General features: G+C 38.9%; 1 protein-coding gene across 2 annotated transcripts in view; it reads right to left on the bottom strand.

Annotated features, from left to right (window-relative positions):
• HERC5 (HECT and RLD domain containing E3 ubiquitin protein ligase 5) overlaps positions 1-19,823 on the bottom strand; it is a 64,714-nt gene that overhangs the window by 4,484 nt on the left and 40,407 nt on the right. For both annotated transcript variants that reach the window (XM_053603775.1, XM_053603689.1), the window contains 3 exons: positions 19,551-19,717; positions 13,022-13,088; positions 11,843-11,913 (listed from right to left, as the gene is read on the bottom strand). In XM_053603775.1, the coding sequence (XP_053459750.1) occupies positions 11,843-11,913; positions 13,022-13,088; positions 19,551-19,717 (305 nt within the window). The remainder of the gene's footprint in view (positions 1-11,842; positions 11,914-13,021; positions 13,089-19,550; positions 19,718-19,823) is intronic.

Here is a 19,823-nt window from a genome sequence, read left to right as displayed (position 1 = left end):
AGGACTTAAAAGGCTGTGGGATTTGCGACAAGGGATAAAGAAGGCAGCCTGTCACTCAGCAGTCTTCCATGTGAGGAATCTCTAAATTCTTCTGCTATGCAAGGGAAAGGCAAAGAAGCTAAGCAGAAAGCAGAGAACAAGTTAACATCTCACAATACTAAGGAAACAATACTGGAGTTCAGGATCCACCAAGGAAAACGAGTGCTAACAAATACTACAGGTTCTTAGGGGGACCCCTGGGAGAGCTACCCTTGAAGAGTAGAGGTGAACAGAGATAGACTAAGCCTTGAAGATTGCAGTCCTGCTTCATGTTAGCTTAGTCCTTCCGTGTGTTGATTTGATTGATCCTTATTATCTGACCTGCCTGCCAGGGTGAATCCTCCCTGGAAGAAGATAGCTTCATTCAGAAACTTTATGATTTTTTTACACAAAATGTGTATCATTCAATCAAATGACCAGATAGACCATGGAAAGGGACAAAGAGGTATAAGAGATGATAGAGATGGTCATTAAAGATGACCAAAACACAGGAGTTACTGGTCATGACTTCAAAATAGTGTGCTGACTACACTCAGGGGGAAAAACGGCAATATGAAAATTTCATGAGAAAACTTGAATCTTAAGGACTGAATAACCAAAAAACACAATCATACACACACAAAAAAATCACTACAATTAAAACTTCAGAGAATAGACTTAATGAACTTCAGATACCTGAAAAAGTTAGAGAAATGGAAGATATACCAATAGAAAATTTCTACACTGAAATACAAAGAACAAAAAGATAGGAAAATAGAGGAGTAGTAAGCAACTAAAGCACATAGGAGATTCATGTCATTGGAGCCTCCGAATGAAAGCACCCTGGAAAATCACTTAAATTTGAAAATAGGCAAAAGCCAAAACTTTTTCAAAACTGAACACATCAAGTCACGGATTGAAAATCTGTCTGAATACCAAGCAGGGTATATAAAAGGAAAAGAACAATGCCACAGTATTATAATAAAACCGTTGGAAGATTGAAGACAGAGCAGCTAGAGAATAAAGACATTGTTTTAAAAGAGCAACAATAAGATGAACAGCTGATCTGCAACAGAAAACAATGGAAGCCAGGAGACAATGCAGGAGCATTTCTGAGGTATGGAAAGCACAGTCTAGGATTCTATGTCCACCGTGATGCCTGGCTAGTCTGTCAATCTTTAGTGGAGACAGAATCTCACTCATGCTCAGGCTGGTCTCAAACTCCTGAGTTTAAGCAATCCACTGGCCTTGGCTTCCCAGAGCTGGGCTACAGGAATGAGACACCACACCTGGACTCTTTCAATATTTTAGAAAGATGCAACAACAATCTTACACGGACTCTTCCAGAGGGCAGAAAAAGGGAAACATCCCTTCCTAGTTTATGGGGCCAGCATAGCCACTGCAATATAGCCTCAGCATTAACATTGTAAGAAAGGAAAATTTCTATCCTATCTATTTTACAAATGTAGATGCAATAATCATGGATAAAATGTTAGCAAACAGCTACAAAGGGTGCCAAAAAATGTATACATGTACACATTTCAAGAAAGGAAAAACTTGTGTTAAAACTGTAGCACTGAAGTCATATTTGACTTCTGCAATTACAAGAGATACAGGATACAATATACAAGATAACAAATGTTAGAGGCAGAGCAAGATGGCAGCCAAGTAACAGCTTCCTTGCATCTGGGCACCGTGAGTCTGGGGAAATAGGACTCCAGGCATCTCTGGCTGGTGGGATCTGCCTACCATCACCCCTGAGAGGATACAGGGAGTCAGTGAGAGACTTCTGGACCCCAAGATGAGGACTAAAACAGTGGAAAAACGGCAAGTGGTCGCGTGTGTTCAATCCGTCTAAACCCGCCCGCAAATGTAAGTTCAGTAGCAGCGAGACTGGAAACCAGAAAGGCCTTACCTGTGAACTGTTTTGGTGTCTTTGGACTTGGCACTCAGCTGAACTGCCTTGGGGAGAGCCTGAGCGGGAGTGCGGAGAACTTTGGCCTTTGTCTGGGGCCCCAGTCTGGGCCGCTGAGCCAGACGGAGCTAATAGTGTTTGGTTCTGGGTCACAGGCAGCCATTGTGAGCAATCTGCCCCGGCAAGCTCCACCCTCAGGGTCGCAGAGCTGGAATTGGGTGGGAGCTGGTAACCCAGCGACCAAGTAGCCTAAGGGCGGGGTCTGAGCCGCCTTGCAGCCCTAACCCTCGGGGGCAGAGGGAGACCAGTTTTGGCACACAGGGTAAGTGGATAGCCACTTCAGCAGTGATTCCAGCAACAAGCACTTCCCTGGGAAAGCTTCTGCTCAGCAAGTGAACAAGCACAAAGTGCCTTTTAAGTGGGCTGAAGAGAGATTTAGGGTGTCTACCTGCTGGGGTTTGAGAAACTAGCAGCCTCCAGTCGTATCAGAACTGTGATTAACATCTCATACCCCAGAAGACCACGTGTTGCCCAGACAATATTCAATAACATATATATACTGCTTTGTTTTTGGTTGTGTCTTTTTTTTTTTTTGGTTTTGTTGGTTTTTTTTGTTTATTTTGATGTTGTGGATTGTTGTTTTGTTTTTTAAGTTCAACCTTTTCCATACAGATCCTTTTTCTTTCTCAATTTTTCTAGTTTAATTATAATTTCCCATTGCTGCCTATTTCAATAATTAGAACTTCATTTTTGTTAGTGTTTCTACCGCTATTATTTGGATTTTCCACCCAATTTTATCCCGCAAAGTTTTCTGTTTGCTTGTTTTGGTTTGATTTATAGCATTTTTGTCTTTCCTCTCTACTTGGTGGAGGTGGGGTACTGTGTCTGATCAGGTTAGCAAAGAGCTGCTGACCTCAAGGGAACCACCCAACTGGGCACCCCCAGAAGGTGTTTTTTTTTTTTAAGGTTGTATCAAAGTACCCTACTGTACACCTATATTGCTCTGTCTCCCTCTTTCTGTGTCTCTCTTCTTTTTGTCAATATTCCTTTTACCCACCCCCTCTCCCTTCTCTATTTTTCTTTGTTTTTCTTATCACTCGGTCCTCCTTTCTTTCATCCCTTTTTTGCTCTTCAACCTTCTCACCTTTCTGGTCCTGTAACCCTTAGTCCACAGGCACGAGAACTTAAAGAGCAAGAGGAAGTGAAAAGAAAATTAGGGCAAGGAAACAGATAAAAGAAATCACTCATGAGGAAGAATCAGCAGAAAACTCCAGGCAACATGAAGAACCAGTCCAGAACAACCCCGCCAAGGGACCATGAGGTAGCTACTGCAGAGGATTCCACTTATACAGAAATGTTAGGAATGACAGAAAGGGAATTTAGAATACACATGTTGAAAACAATGAAAGAAATGATGGAAACAATGAAGGAAACTGCTAATAAAGTGGAAAATAACCAAAAGGAAATGCAAAAATAGAATCAAATAAGAGATGAACGATATGAAGAATATAAAAAGGATATAGCAGAGCTGAAGGAACTGAAACAGTCAATCAGGGAACTTAAAGATGCAATGGAAAGTATCAGCAACAGGTTAGACCATGCAGAAGAAAGAATTTCAGAGGTAGAAGACAAAGTTCTTGAGATAACTCAGATAGTAAAAGAGGCAGAAAAGAAGAGAGAGAAAGCAGAACGTTCACTGTCAGAATTATGGGACGTTATGAAGCGTTCCAACATACGAGTTATAGGAATTCCAGAGGGGAAGAAGAATGCCCCAGAGGAATGGAAGCCATACTAGAGAATATTATAAAAGAAAATTTCCCAAATATCACCAAAGATTCTGACACACTGCTTTCAGAGGGATATCGGACCCCAGGTCGCCTCAACTCTAACCGAGCTTCTCCAAGACACATTGTGATGAACCTGTCCAAAGTCAAGACAAAAGAAAAGATTCTGCAAGCTGCCAGGAGTAAGCGCCAGTTGACCTACTGGGGCAAATCCATCAGAGTGACCGCAGACTTCTCTAATGAAACTTTCCAAGCAAGAAGACAATGGTCATCTACCTTTAATCTACTTAAACAGAACAATTTCCAGCCCAGAATTCTGTTCCCTGCTAAGCTAAGCTTCAAAATTGACGGAGAAATCAAATCATTTACGGATATACAAACATTGAGGAAATTCGCCACAACAAGACCAGCTCTACAGGAAATACTTCAACCTGTTCTGCACACTGACTACCACAATGGATCAGCAGCAAAGTAAGAACTCAGAAATTAAAGGACAGAACTTAACCTCCACACTGATGCAAAAGATAAAACTAAGCAATGGACTCTCACCAAATAAGATGAATAGAGTACTACCACACTTATCAATTATCTCAATAAATGTTAATGGCTTGAATTCCCCACTGAAGAGACATAGATTGGTTGACTGGATTAAAAAACACAAGCCATCCATTGGCTGTCTGCAAGAAACACACCTGGCTTCAAAAGACAAATTAAAGCTCCGAGTCAAGGGTTGGAAGACAATTTTTCAGGCAAATGGAATTCAGAAGAAAAGAGGAGTTGCAATCTTATTTTCAGATACATGTGGATTTAAAGCAACTAAAGTCAAAAAAGACAAAGATGGTCACTTTATATTGGTCAAGGGAAAAATACAACAAGAAGACATTTCAATTCTAAATATCTATGCACCCAATTTAAATGCTCCCAGATTCTTGAAACAGACCTTACTCAGTCTGAGCAATATGATATCTGATAATACCATAATAACAGGGGACCTTAACACTCCTCTTACAGAGCTGGACAGATCCTCTAAACAGAAATTAAACAAGGATATAAGAGATTTAAATGAGACCCTAGAACAACTGTGCTTGATAGACGCATATAGAACACTCCATCCCAAAGATAAAGAATATACATTCTTCTCATCACCCCATGGAACATTCTCCAAAATTGATCATATCCTGGGACACAAAACAAATATCAACAGAATCAAAAGAATTGAAATTTTGCCTTGTATCTTCTCAGACCATAAGGCACTAAAGGTGGAACTCAACTCTAACAAAAATGCTCGACCCCACCCAAAGGCATGGAAACTAAACAATCTTCTGTTGAATAACAGATGGGTGCAGGAAGAAATAAAACAGGAAATCATTAACTTCCTTGAGCATAACAACAATGAAGACACAAGCTACCAAAACCTGTGGGATACTGCAAAAGCAGTTTTGAGAGGAAAATTCATCGCTTTAGATGCCTACATTCGAAAAACAGAAAGAGAGCACATCAACAATCTCACAGGAGATCTTATGGAATTGGAAAAAGAAGAACAATCTAAGCCTAAACTCAGTAGAAGAAAAGAAATATCCAAAATCAAATCAGAGATCAATGAAATTGAAAACAAAAGAATCATTCAGAAAATTAATGAAACAAGGAGTTGGTTTTTTCAAAAAATAAATAAAATAGATAAACCATTGGCCAGACTAACAAGGAATAGAAAAGTAAAATCTCTAGTAACCTTAATCAGAAATGATAAAGGGGAAATAACAACTGATCCCACAGAGATACAAGAGATCATCTCTGAATACTACCAGAAACTCTATGCCCAGAAATTTGACAATGTGAAAGAAATGGATCAATATTTGGAATCACACCCTCTCCCTAGACTCAGCCAGGAAGAAATAGAGCTCCTGAACAGACCAATTTCAAGCACTGAGATCAAAGAAACAATAAAAAAATCTTCCAACCAAAAATGCCCCGGTCCAGATGGCTTCACTCCAGAATTCTATCAAACCTTCAAGGAAGAGCTTATTCCTGTACTGCAGAAATTATTCCAAAAAATTGAGGAAGAAGGAATCTTCCCCAACACATTCTATGAAGCAAACATCACCCTGATACCAAAACCAGGAAAAGACCCAAACAAAAAGGAGAATTTCAGACCAATCTCACTCATGAATATAGACGCAAAAATTCTCAACAAAATCCTAGCCAATAGATTACAGCTTATCATCAAAAATGTCATTCATCATGATCAAGTAGGCTTCATCCCAGGGATGCAAGGCTGGTTTAACATACGCAAGTCTATAAATGTTATCCACCATATTAACAGAGGCAAAAATAAAGATCACATGATCCTCTCAATAGATGCAGAAAAAGCATTTGATAAAATCCAGCATCCTTTTCTAATTAGAACACTGAAGAGTATAGGCATAGGTGGCACATTTCTAAAACTGATTGAAGCTATCTATGACAAACCCACAGCCAATATTTTACTGAATGGAGTAAAACTCAAAACTTTTCCTCTTAGAACTGGAACCAGTTCTCTGGTTCGTCTGTCACCTTTACTATTCAATGTAGTGCTGGAAGTTCTAGCCAATACAATTAGGCAAGACAAGGAAATAAAGGGAATCCAAATGGGAGCAGAGGAGGTCAAACTCTCCCTCTTTGCTGACGACATGATCTTATACTTAGAGAACCCCAAAGACTCAACTACAAGACTCCTAGAAGTCATCAAAAAATACAGTAATGTTTCAGGATATAAAATCAATGTCCACAAGTCAGTAGCCTTTGTGTACACCAATAACAGTCAAGATGAGAAGCTAATTAAGGACACAACTCCCTTCACCATAGTTTCAAAGAAAATGAAATACCCAGGAGTATACCTAACGAAGGAGGTGAAGGACCTCTATAAAGAAAACTATGAAATCCTCAGAAAGGAAATAGCAGAGGATATTAACAAATGGAAGAACATACCATGCTCATGGATGGGAAGAATCAACATTGTTAAAATGTCTATACTTCCCAAAGCAATCTACCTATTCAATGCCATTCCTATCAAAATATCAACATCGTACTTTCAAGATTTGGAAAAAATGATTCTGCATTTTGTATGGAACCGGAAAAAACCCCGTATAGCTAAGGCAGTTCTCTGTAACAAAAATAAAGCTGGGGGCATCAGCATACCAGATTTTAGTCTGTACTACAAAGCCATAGTGCTCAAGACAGCATGGTACTGGCACAAAAACAGAGACATAGACACTTGGAATCGAATTGAAAACCAAGAAATGAAACTAACATTTTACAACCACCTAATCTTTGATAAACCAAACAAGAACATACCTTGGGGGAAAGACTCCCTATTCAATAAATGGTGTTAGGAGAACTGGATGTCTACATGTAAAAGACTGAAACTGGACCCACACCTTTCCCCACTCACAAAAATTGATTCAAGATGGATAAAGGACTTAAATTTAAGGCATGAAACAATAAAAATCCTCCAAGAAAGCATAGGAAAAAACACTGGAAGATATTGGCCTGGGGAAAGACTTCATGAAGAAGACTGCCATGGCAATTGCAACAACAACAAAAATAAACAAATGGGACTTCATTAAACTGAAAAGCTTCTGTACAGCTAAGGACACAATAACCAAAGCAAAGAGACAACCTACACAATGGGAAAGGATATTTGCATATTTTGAATCAGACAGAAGCTTGATAACTAGGATCTATAGAGAACTCAAATTAATCCACATGAAAAAAGCCAACAATCACTTATATCAATGGGCAAGAGACATGAATAGAACTTTCTCTAAAGACGACAGATGAATGGCTAACAAACACATGAAAAAATGTTCATCATCTCTATATATTAGAGAAATGCAAATCAAAACAACCCTGAGATACCATCTAACCCCAGTGAGAATGGCCCACATCACAAAATCTCAAAAATGGAGATGCTGGCATGGATGTGGAGAGAAGGGAACACTTTTACACTGCTGGTGGGACTGCAAACTAGTACAACCTTTTTGGAAGGAAGTATGGAGAAACCTCAAAGCACTCAAGCTAGACCTCCCATTTGATCCTGCAATCCCATTACTGGGCATCTACCCAGAAGGAAAGAAATCCTTTTATCATAAGGACACTTGTACTAGACTGTTTACTGCAGCTCAATTTACAATCGCCAAAATGTGGAAACAGGCTAAATGCCCACCAACCCAAGAATGGATTAACAAGCTGTGGTATATGTATACCATGGAATACTATTCAGCCATTAAAAAAAATGGAGACTTTACATCCTTCGTATTAACCTGGATGGACGTGGAAGACATTCTTCTTAGTAAAGCATCACAAGAATGGAGAAGCATGAATCCTATGTACTCAATTTTGATATGAGGACAATTAATGACAATTAAGGTCATGGGGGGGGCAGGAAAAGCAGAGAGAGGGAAGGAGGGAGCTAGGTGGGGCCTTGGTGTGTGCCACACCTTCTGGGGGCAAGACATGATTGCAAGAGGGACTTTACCTAACAATTGCAATCAGTGTAACCTGGCTTATTGTACCCTCAATGAATCCCCAACAATAAAAAAAAAAAAAAAAATTCTTTCGCAGAATCCAGAAAGTGAAAAAAAAAAAAAAAAAGATAACAAATGTTATCAGTGTATACTGAATATTACAATTTTAATAGAATTTTTTCTCTTCTTAAGATAGATATACATTTTTAGGCAGCTTCTGTATAAAAAGAGTAATAGATAACCACCAAGCTTACCATGAACACAAGGTTTGTTTTAACATTTGAAAATAAAACAATGTAATTCTCCCTATAACAAAACAAACCCATATGTTTATTTCAATAAATCCATAAAAAGCATTTGATAGTAATTCAATACCCATTCAGTACAAAAATTCTTAATAAACTAGGGGAAAAAAGGGAAACGTTTAACCTGGTAAAAATTAAAACCTACAGTAAACATTATATTTAATAATAACATATTGAAAACTTTCCTTTTGAGATTAAGAGCAAAAAAAGAACGTCTGCTGTCACCATTTCCATACAACTTTATATCAGCTGCTCTAGCCAGTGCCACAAAGCAGGAAGAAAAAGATGAAAATTTTATAAGATCTGCAAGAAAATAAATATAACTCTATTTGCACATGCCATAAACAGGACACAAATGTTTTAAAGAATCTCCTAAAAAACTGTTAGAAGTAATAAGTAGATTTAACCTTAGCAAGACCCTTGATTCTCAATGTACCAAAATCAATCACATTTCTATATCTGATAATAAACAATTAGAAAATCGAAATTCTTAAAGTGACAACATTTACATTAGCATACAAAAAATTAAAACCCTAAGCAATAAACCCAATGGAAGATGTGCAAGATCTCTACGTCACAAACTCCGTATTTTTTGAGAGTGACTGAAGAAGAGCTGAACAAATGGAGACAGTCTCTGTTCACAGACTAAGAGACCCATCATTTTAGGATGTTAACCCTCCCCCGACTGATCTATAGATTCAAGTCAAAAACAATTCAAAAGGCCAGCAGGATTTTTTTTGCTATTGTAGAGGAAACTGGGAAACTACTATTGAAATTTAAATGCAAATGCAGAGAGCCAAGCACAGCTAAGACAATCTGAAAGAACAAAGTTGGAAGATTCAAACAACCAGACTTCAAAACCACCCACAGCTGCACATTGTGGTACTGGAACCAGAACAGGCAGATAACCAGCATGCACAGAAAAGAGAACTGGAAACAAGCAATGATTATTTACAAAAGTGACATACAAACAGTAGAGAAGGATAGTCTTCCCAATAAATGATACTGGATCAACTGGATATTCATACATGATGGAAAAAAATGAAACTTCTCCTATACCTCACATCTTTCTAAGCAATCAATTACAGGTGGATTGTAGACTTAAATATGAGAAGTAAAATGCAAATTTCTAGGAGAAAATAAAGGGCACTCTATTCACGGCTGTGGGACGGGGAAGGATGTTTAAAATAGAATGCAACAAAACATGAACTATTAAGGAAAATACTGATGAAAGTGGACTGTGTTAAAATTACAAATTTTGTTTCATCAATAGACACATTAACCAGGTGTGCTGGCTTTAGCCTGTAATCCCAGTAGTTTAGGAGGCTGAGTTGGGAGGATCATTTGAGGCCAAGAGTGTGGGACTAGCCTGAGCAACCAGGGTAACCCTGTTTCTACAAAAAAAATTTTTTTTTAATTTTTATTTATTTTTTTTTATATTTTTTTATTGTTGGGGATTCACTGAGGGTACAAAAAGCCAGGTTACACTGATTGCATTTGTTAGGTAAAGTCCCTCTTGCAATCATGTCTTGCCCCCAGAAGGTGTGGCACACACCAAACTATAAAAAAATTTTAAAAGTTGGCCAGGCATGGTGGTGACAGCCTGTAGTCCCAGCCACTTGGGAGACTGAGGCAGGAGGAAGGATCACTTGAACTTGAGGATGCAGCGAGCTATGGCAGTGCCACTGCACTCCAGCCTCTCTAAAAAAAAAAAATACAAGAACAAAAACACAAAAAAATCAATAAGACCCATGAAGAGTGAAAAGGCAAGCCATAATATGTAAGAAGTTATCTGGATTTTGCATATCCAGCAAATATCTAGAGAACTCCCCATAAACCAGTAAGGAAAAGCAGACTAAAGATGAAGAGTAAGTATTTCTAAAAAGAAGGTATTCAAATGTCCAATAAACACATAAGGTGCATTAGTCATCAGAGGAATATAAATTAAAACCATAATGAAATACTACTATATGCCCGCAAGAATTCTCCACCCTGACGATGGAAGTCTGCCTTATTTTTGATATCTGCCTATTGAGAGCTTTGAGGTCCCACTCCTCCTTTCCCCTACTCCCCTCAGCCACAACATCTGTACAACTGGATAAGAAAGCCCACGTGCTCTTTCCCCAGGCATCAGTTTAAAACTTCACCCTGGCTCCGTGCCTGAACCACCACGTAAACCAAAGGCACCTGCCTCTTCCTTTGCTTACAGCAAACAGACCAGCTTGGGCCTGTACAGAAAATCTCATTATGTAACAGAGAATCTACAGAAAATCTCATTATGTAACAAATATTTTCATACTCTCCAGTATACATATCATATCATCAGTATCAACATCCAAACTAATTTTAGGTAGGATCGATCCCGCCCCATCTGGGGCAACCACAAGACACCTAACAATTCTTCTCCCAGTTACATACCAACAGAAATGTATGCACATAAGCCACAAAAATGTACAAGAATGTTGACAGGACCATTATTTATCACAGACCAAGACCTAGAACACATTGTATCTTTCAGTAATACTACAGATAAACAATCTGTGATTATATTCATATGATACACAACTACACAGGTGAAAATGTTCTATTTCTTAATCTGGTTGGTAATTTCATGGGTATGCTCACTTTGTGAAATTTATTGAACTGTACATTTATGATTTGTGCAATTTTTTGTATGTATACTGTAGTTCAATCAAAGCTTTTTTTTTTTAAGATTAGGTTTGGAATGCTAACTAGAGATCTCTTTGCCACTTTGACCAACTATCAAGGGAACACCATATAATCTCAAATTCTATGGCTTTAAACGGCATTCTGTATGTTGGGAAGGCAAGAATCCACAGTAATCTCTTCAAAAAATACCATGTGCTGCTATGAAGCTGGTGCCACTGTAGGCGACTCCAGGTACTGGAAACACAGTGGTGAAGAAAACAGACCACATTTCTGCCACCATGCAGCTTTCAGGATAGTGGAGGAAATACTGAGAAATAAATAAGCAATAAATCCTAAAGGTAGGAGATGGCTAATATGAAAAGAAAAAGTAAAGCAGAGTAAGTGGTTAAAGAGTAATAGAGGTTAGTGGTATAATTTCAGGCAGTGGGAAAAGGGAAGGCAGGCCTCTATGCAAAAGCCATTTCTCTTCTCTACCATAACAAAACTCCATGTGTGTTACACAAAGCACACACTGACTTCTTCTCTGCCTTGTTGACAAATGATTAATGGGAATGAAAAACGTAAGAACTAAAAGGAAATTTCAGATCCCAGTACAATAAATGCAGTGTATATGTAAAGGAATGAAATATTTCATTCCTTTGTACCTACTTGTTAGTCTGGTCGACAGTTATGCGACTTCCATTAGGAACTAAGTCTGCGTCATTTCTGTCCCAATGCACCTGTAACCACGAAAGAACTCTGATGATTTCTCCAGCATAATTCTGAGCCATCTATCACCAACAAAAGCACTTTGGAGCATATTTTTTTCCTAAGGAATTTGTAAAAATGTATGCTTTTCTCATAAAAACGGGCAAGAAATATACAAACAAAAAAATTCCATCCTTTCATGTGGAATGAAAAAAGAATACTTTTCAAAACTTGAATTATCTTAACTGGTCATACTGAAAACATTAATTGAAAAATTGCCACATCTCAGTGTTTTATACAGTATAAACCCAGTGTGGTAGATTTTCAAAAATAGCCATAAATACCTCACCTGGTTTTTCCCAGCCCTTTGCCATGTGACTTTACACCTGCAAACCTTTGAACGCGGGCATGGCCATATGAAGTGCTTTGGCCAACTGGATTTGATAGAAGCAGAAGCTGATGTGTGTGTCTGTGTGTGGGGGGGGGGGGGAGGGGAGGGCCTTGCTATCTTTTCCTGCTCTTTGTAACCCTAAGACCATCATGTGAAGAATAAATACTACAGTCTCACTTCAGAAGCCTGGTGAGAGATCATGGGGAATAGAGACAAGCCGGTTTGGCTGACACTCTATGAACCAAGCAGCCTTCCAATGACTGGGCATGTGAGTGATGGTCCCACAGACTGTCCAGCCCAGCCAAGTCAGCCCAGTCCAGAAACCCACTAAGTCATGTTTGTTTTTCTAAGGCACTAAGTTTTAGGGTAGGTTGTTATAAATCTAACTGATATGCCCAGTTCATTATGAGGGTAAAGAACCTTTTTCACTAGTTTAATTCATAAGTTTTTTTAAAAAATACTTTAAAAGCACACTTTTAACTTTAACTCAATTTGTACAAAAAACAAAGTATGTATAAACAAAACACATCTGCCCCCTAATATTCTGAAATAAAAAAAGAACAATATAACTATAGAATACAACTCACAAATAGAATGTCAAAAATTTTTACCACATATGAACATATTCAGTTTTATTTCTACCAAAATGATGTAGAGTAAGTTATCTGGAGTTCAAGGTGACATGTTCAAGTACGCAAATTGTTCATCAAAGTAACACTGACCTGTTATCTAGTTTTATTATTACTCACATTAAAATGGATGTAAAATACTTCTACAAAGTCATCATCTTCATGATCCAGAAGCATCTGCAAGCCCCTAAAGAACAAATAATTTTGTTTTCAAAAGGGTAATTTTCAAGATCAGTAGAGACACCATTTAAAATAAACATCCAATGATCGGCAATTCTGAAGGCAGGAAGACCAGGCACAGTTCGCAGCACCCGTTCCTCTGTGTACCGACTGTCGGGATGGAGCCAGAACTCAACTACAAGTGCGAAGTGCAAGAATTTTATTTGTAACCCTGCAGGCTCTCAGCCCACTTGCAGCTCTATTCTTTGACCATAATTTCCTTTACCCGCTAATTATAGATTCTATTTAGAAAAGGACTGATAATATGTTTACTGATACTAAAACACATCCAAACTGGTATTACCTTTATTTAAGTTTTTGGCTTGTTCTGTTTTGTTTTGTCCTGTTTGTTTTTTTTGAGACAGAGTCTCAGTCTGTCACTCTGGGTAGAGTGCCGGGGCATTATCACAGCTCATCGCAACCTCAAACTCTTGGGCTCAAGTGATCCTCTTGCCTCAGCTTCCTAAGTACCTGGGACTACAGGTGCCCACCACAATGCCCAGCTGGTTTTTCTATTTTTAGTAGAGATGGGGTCTTGCTCTTGCTGAGTATGGTCTCTAAGTCCTGAGCTCAAGCTACTCACCTGCCTCGGCCTCCCGGAGTGCTAGGATTATAGGCATGAACCACTGCACCCAGCTTTTTAAACTTTTGAATGAACTTACAGATAGGTCTCTTATTAAATTAGAGCAGGTAGGTCAAAAGATTTTCTCTGTACCTCTTGCCCCAATTATCATCTAACTTAAGAAAGACCTGAAATTTAGCCATTTTCATTGTTTCAAGGTCACTGGGAGAATGGAGGTTATATTAAAAGAGATAAGAGCCAAGTTTTTGATGTTTGCATCCTATGGAACTGTATACATACTTATGAGTGTTTGCTCATTCACTTATTTATTCAATAAACATTTGGTCAGCCCCTAACGTGGCAGGCAAACAGGATGTAAAGTTGGGACTAAGACATTATTGGGAAAAAGCCCTGAGACTAGCGGGTGATCTATGCTGATGAAAGTCTTATCTATAGGACAGTGAGATATGTGCAGCCAGAGAATTATGGAAATGGCACAGGAAAAGTTTGGAAGAACTTAGTTAACGCTATCAAAAGGGATACATGTCATTGGGAAAGGCCTCTGGGAGAGGGTAGAATCTGAGTTGACTTTTCCCCATTGTATTTTTTAAATGACTGTATTGTGATATAACAGACCATGCTTTATTCACTGTAGTTTTTCTGAAGGTAAGGAAGGCAATTTGCTCTCTAGTGGTGAACTATGAAATCAAACAAGTTATGTGTTTCTAAAATACGATGGTGAGACAGGCACAGGATCGACATTCCCATTCCAAAAGCAAGAAAGAGGAAAGAAGAAGGGAGTAAGAGGTTAAGTCCAAACTCAGCAGGGCAAGTGACATGAAATCTTAAATCTTCAGAAAAATTTTGATTTCACATCCCATCTTCAAGACAAAGCGGGGTTGGTGTTGGGTCTCCAAGGCTCTGGGAAGCCCCACTTCATGAATTTGCTGGACACAGCCCAGCCAGTGCCCTCCCACACTGCAGTTAGGTGCCTGTGGCTCTCCCTGGAGCTGCACACTGTGGCTTTATACAATCGGGGGTCTCTGGAGTGGCTCTGCCTCCTCAGCTCCACTAGGTGGGGCTCTCTGCGCCGACCCCAAGCTTGTGGTAGTTCTCTGCACCCCTGCTTGGCAGAGCATCCTTTGAAATCCAGGGGAGGCAGCCATGCCCCCACAGCTTGTGTGCTCTGTGTGCCAACAGAGGTGGCACTGCCTGGGTACCACCAGGGTTTACCATTTATGCCCGATTGGTGGCTACCCACATCACACCTGTGTCAGCTGAAGAGCACTGTGCCAGAAGGCAGAGAGTGGAGAGTTGAGGCAGCTTAGAATCAAGTCCAAGGTCCTGTGGGCACCCGAGGACTCTCTTTTGACATGGTTCTGTCCCCCAGCTCTTGGTACTCTGGACCTATGATGAGAATGGCAGTCCTTGACGATCTCCAAAATGCCCTTGGCATCATTTTTATTGTCTTTATGAATAGCATCAGGACTTTAGCCATCCATACTAATTGCTTTGTCAAAGGGCCACTTGGCCATACTCTTGATGTTCTCTCCCAATACACTTTTCCATCGTTTACAACATGGCCAAACAGATAATTGTCTAAATCTTTAAGTTCTGATTGCTTTTTGATTATGAATTCCACCTTTGTGCATTTTTCACATTTTACTATAAGCAGTTAAGAGAAGCCCAGCTTCTCCTTCTATACTGCTGTGCTTGGATATACCTTCTGCCAAGTACCCTACTTCATTGCTAAGAGTTCTACCTTCCTTGAAGCACTCGGACACAAACATAATCATTCAGCCAAGGTCTTGGCCGCTGTATAACAAAGACAGCCTTTCCTTAGGTTTCTTTTCTTTTTCTTTCTTTCTTTTTTTTTTTTTTTGAGACAAGAGTCTCACTCTCTCACCCTGGGTAGAGTGCAATGGCACTGTCATAACTCATAGCAACCTCAATCTCTTGAGCTCAAGAGATTCCTCTTGCCTCAGCCTCCTGAGCAGCTGGGACAATAGGAGCCCACCCACCACAATGCCCAGCTAATTTTTTTCTATTTTTAGTAGATATGGTCTTGCTTTTGCTCAGGCTAGTCTTGAACTCATGAGTTCAAGTGATCCACCCACCTTGGCCTCCCAGAGTGCCTTTCCTTCAGTTTCTAATAACATCCTCCTCATTTCCATCTGAGAGTTCAGCAGAATATTCCTTGTTGTCCATATTTCTACTAACATTCTGATCACAACCACTTAGACAGGCTCTAAGAAGACTGAAGAGTTCTCTATAGCTCACCTCTTTTCCTTCTCCCCAGAGTTGCCCTTTAGGGCATTATAAGCTTTATCTTGCACATACCTCTAAGTTTGTCCATCCTCTACTATTACCCAAAAGCCACTTCCACATTTTTTTTTTTTGAGACAGATTCTCATTATGTCGCCCTCGGTAGAGTGCTGTGGTATCACGGCTCACAGCAACTTCAAACTCTTGGGCTTAAACAATTCTCTTGCCTCAGCCTCCCAAGTAGCTGGGACTACAGGAATCCACCACAATGCCTGACTATTATTTTTGTTGTTGTTGTTGTTGCAGTTGTCATTGTTGCTTTAGCAGGCTTGGGCCGGGTTCAATCCCACCAGCCTCAGTGTATGTGGCTGGTGCCGTAACCACTGTGCTACGGATGCCGAGCCGACTTCTACATTTTTATAGTAGCTTTTTGTTATAGTAACACCCCACTATTCAGTACCAATTTCTGTCTTAGTCCATTAAGGCTGCTATAACGAAATACTTTAGACTGGTTAATTATAAACAACAGAAATGTATTGCTCACAGTCTTGGAGGCTGGGCAGTCCAAGATGCAAGTGCTGGCAGATTCAGCGTGGGATGAGTCCTGTTCATTGCAAATGGCACCCTCTGAGCAGCCACTCTCATGGGGGAGGGGTGGACAAGCCCCCATGGGCCTTGGGCCTCTTTTACAAGGGCATTGATCCCACTCATTTTCTGCCTTCATGACCTAAACACCTCCCCCTAAAGGCTTCACCTCTTAATATTACAGCTTTGGGGATTAGGTTTCAAAACATGAATTTTGGGAGGGGCCATTCAGAACATAGCACCTCCTCGCTCCCATTTCTCTATCACCTCTTTGATGAACAGAGAAGTTCTTTAATATTATTACAGTTAAATTTTATCAATCTTTCTTTAATGTTGGTACTTTGTCTTAAGAAATACTGAAGGTGGGGCAGCACCCATAGCTCAGTGGGTAGGGCGCCGGCCACATACACTGAGGCTGGAGGGTTCAAACCCAGCCCAGGCCAGCAAAAACAATGAAAAATGCGACCAAAAAATAGCCTGATGTTGTGGCGGGCACCTGTGGTCCCAGCTACTTGGGAGGCTGAGACAAGAGAGAATCACTTGAGCCCAAGAGTTTGAGGTTACTGTGAACTGCGATGCCACCCTACCGAGGGTGACATAGTGAGACTCTGTATCAAAAAAAAAAAAAACAAAGAAAAGAAAAGAAAGAAATACTGAAGGTGAAAAATATATTCTTCTATATTTTCATCATTTTTACACCTAATATTTAAGTCCTTCATCCACATGGAGCTGATTTTGTATATGGAATAAGGCAAAGACCCACTGTCATTTTCCCCCCAGATGGATAATGGCTTTTTCCTGCTTCATTTATTGAACAATGTTCCTGTTCCCACTAATCTAATATGCAACCTCTAAAAAGTTCCATATATATATGCGTCAGTTTCTGAGCGCTCTCTTCTGCTGCACTGGAAAACCTGCACCAAACATACTGTTGTCATTAACAGAGCTTTCTAATAACTCTTGATACCTGGTAGGCCAACTTCACCATCTTTATTTGTCTTAGCAATTATTTCAGGCTATGCTTGGCCCTTTGCTCATCTATACAAATTTTAGAATAAGTTTGTAAATTAAAAGGCTTTGGGATTAAAATTGGAGTTTTACAAAGGTCAGAGGTTCACAAAACGGGACCCAGACCAGCAATTCCTGGGAATTCCTAGGCATTTACAGAGGTTCATGAAGTCAAAAACATTTTAATAATATTACTAAGACATTATTTGCCTTTTCTACACTCTATTATGAGTACAGAGTAGAGTTTTCAAGAGGGTATATGATACTATGGAATGCTCTGATAGCTAACAGAACGAGTGTTTCTATATTCCTGTGTTTAAAACATTTCCCACTTTTAATTTGTAATATAGTAAATATTGACAGTTGTAACCAACATTAAGTAAAAGCCCTTTGGCTTCCTCAATAATTTTTAAGAGACTCTTGACACTGAAAGTTTGAGAAACGATGATACAGATTGAAAGATCCGTTAGTTTATGTTTATTATATTATTAAGTTTATTAAGTCCTTGTAAGGCATAAGCATTATTTAGATCATCTTCAAAGTTTCCAGTAAAAAGGAATGACGAATTTATCTCTTTCTAAATCTTGAACTTTTGATACCTTTTCCCCCCTTATCTGATTAGTGTAACTAGTATAATCATTAATAACTAGACTCTGGAGCCACACTGTGTTCAAATCATGGTTCTGTCACTACGAGACTTACAGCAACTTACCTAACTTTTCTGTTTTAGTTTCCTCATGTATAAAATAGATTATAATAATGATAAAATACCACTGTTCTTATTCTTTAAAAAAAAAACTCTGTAGTATTCTGCTCTTTAAGTATACCAAATATATTTAATTCTCTTTTTTTTTTTTTTTATTGTTGGGGATTCATTGAGGGTACAATAAGCCAGGTTACACTGATTGCAATTGTTAGGTAAAGTCCCTCTTGCAATCATGTCTTGCCCCCATAAAGTGTGACACACACCAAGGTATTTAATTCTCTTATTGAAGGACATTCATTATTTACATATTAGAAACATAACACATGTACAATGTACATTAGTATCCACTAATCCTTGCCTGGTTATGTATTTCTGAAAGTGAAATGTCTAGAAGCAGAATTGCTGGGACAAAAAAGGCAAACACATTTTTATTTTGCTAAGTATCGCCCCATTATTCTCTGACAAGGAATACCAGCTTATATTTCCACTAAGAATAACTGAAATTAGAGTCAATCTTTTTCTTTTTTTTCCCCTTTTTATAAGAAATCTTTTTATTCACACTAAAGAATATTGTCTGTAGTTTTCATGTTGAAAACATTGTGTTCTCTGAAACACTGATAGTATGAGAGCCTTTTAAAAACAAGCATTTTTAGAAACTATGCACAATTTAGATATCAACCTTTTTCAAACCTTTGCTAACACTATATAGCAATAATGTTTCAAACCACCATCAACTTGAAACATAAATTAGCCTCTCATTTTAATATTCATTCTATGAGCACTGAGGTTTAGCATCTTTTTATTTATGAGCCACTTCGACTGTGTCTTTTCTGGTTGGCTGTCTTGGATACTCAGTTCATTCTTCTTATAAATGTATCAGAACACTATGCAGCAGGGATATGAACGCTTTCTATTATATACACCATCAATTTTTTGTGAACTGGTGGTTTGTCTTTTAACTTAGATATAAGTTTCCATTTTAAAGGTGATGAATGAAACAATATTCAATAGAAATATTACTAGTCAATTTGGTGGCAAGGTGTAACCTATGCTCTGTCCTAAATGTTTCTACATGGAAAACTTCAAAGATTCATGCAAGCACTGAGGACTAGTCATGGGAATAACTGACTCTTCTCAATTCTAGAAAATGAAACTATTATCCCACAGTTCCGGCCATGTTGAAGTTGGCTTAAAGTACCTAAAATGCTATTATTGAACAAGGAAATATTATTTGGATGTGTTTGTTAAAACACTTATCCAAATATATATTTGATAGGGTCCTTTTTCACGAACTGTTTACTTACTTTCCAAAAACAGGACTGAGTTCTTTTAAGTCTTCCAATGATGGTATCTGGCCCAAAAGTTTCTTAAACAGTGCCAGTGGGAAAGGGATGTTGGCAACATTGCAACTGAACACGGAGAGTCCACACAGAACCCCAAAGAAGAAATATCTCTTCTCCTCGTATTGAGGCTGAAAAGAGAAAAAAAAACCTGAAGTATTCTCAGCATTTCCAAGTACAAATAAAGTATGTATATTAAATAAACTTTTTTCCTCTTTCAGAAAATCAAATGTAAAT

Source organism: Nycticebus coucang, chromosome 1, assembly GCF_027406575.1.
Source record: "Nycticebus coucang isolate mNycCou1 chromosome 1, mNycCou1.pri, whole genome shotgun sequence".
Taxonomy (NCBI): Eukaryota; Metazoa; Chordata; class Mammalia; order Primates; family Lorisidae; genus Nycticebus; species Nycticebus coucang.
Note: the sequence above shows the minus strand (reverse complement) of the source record. Positions and strands in the feature narration are given on the sequence as shown.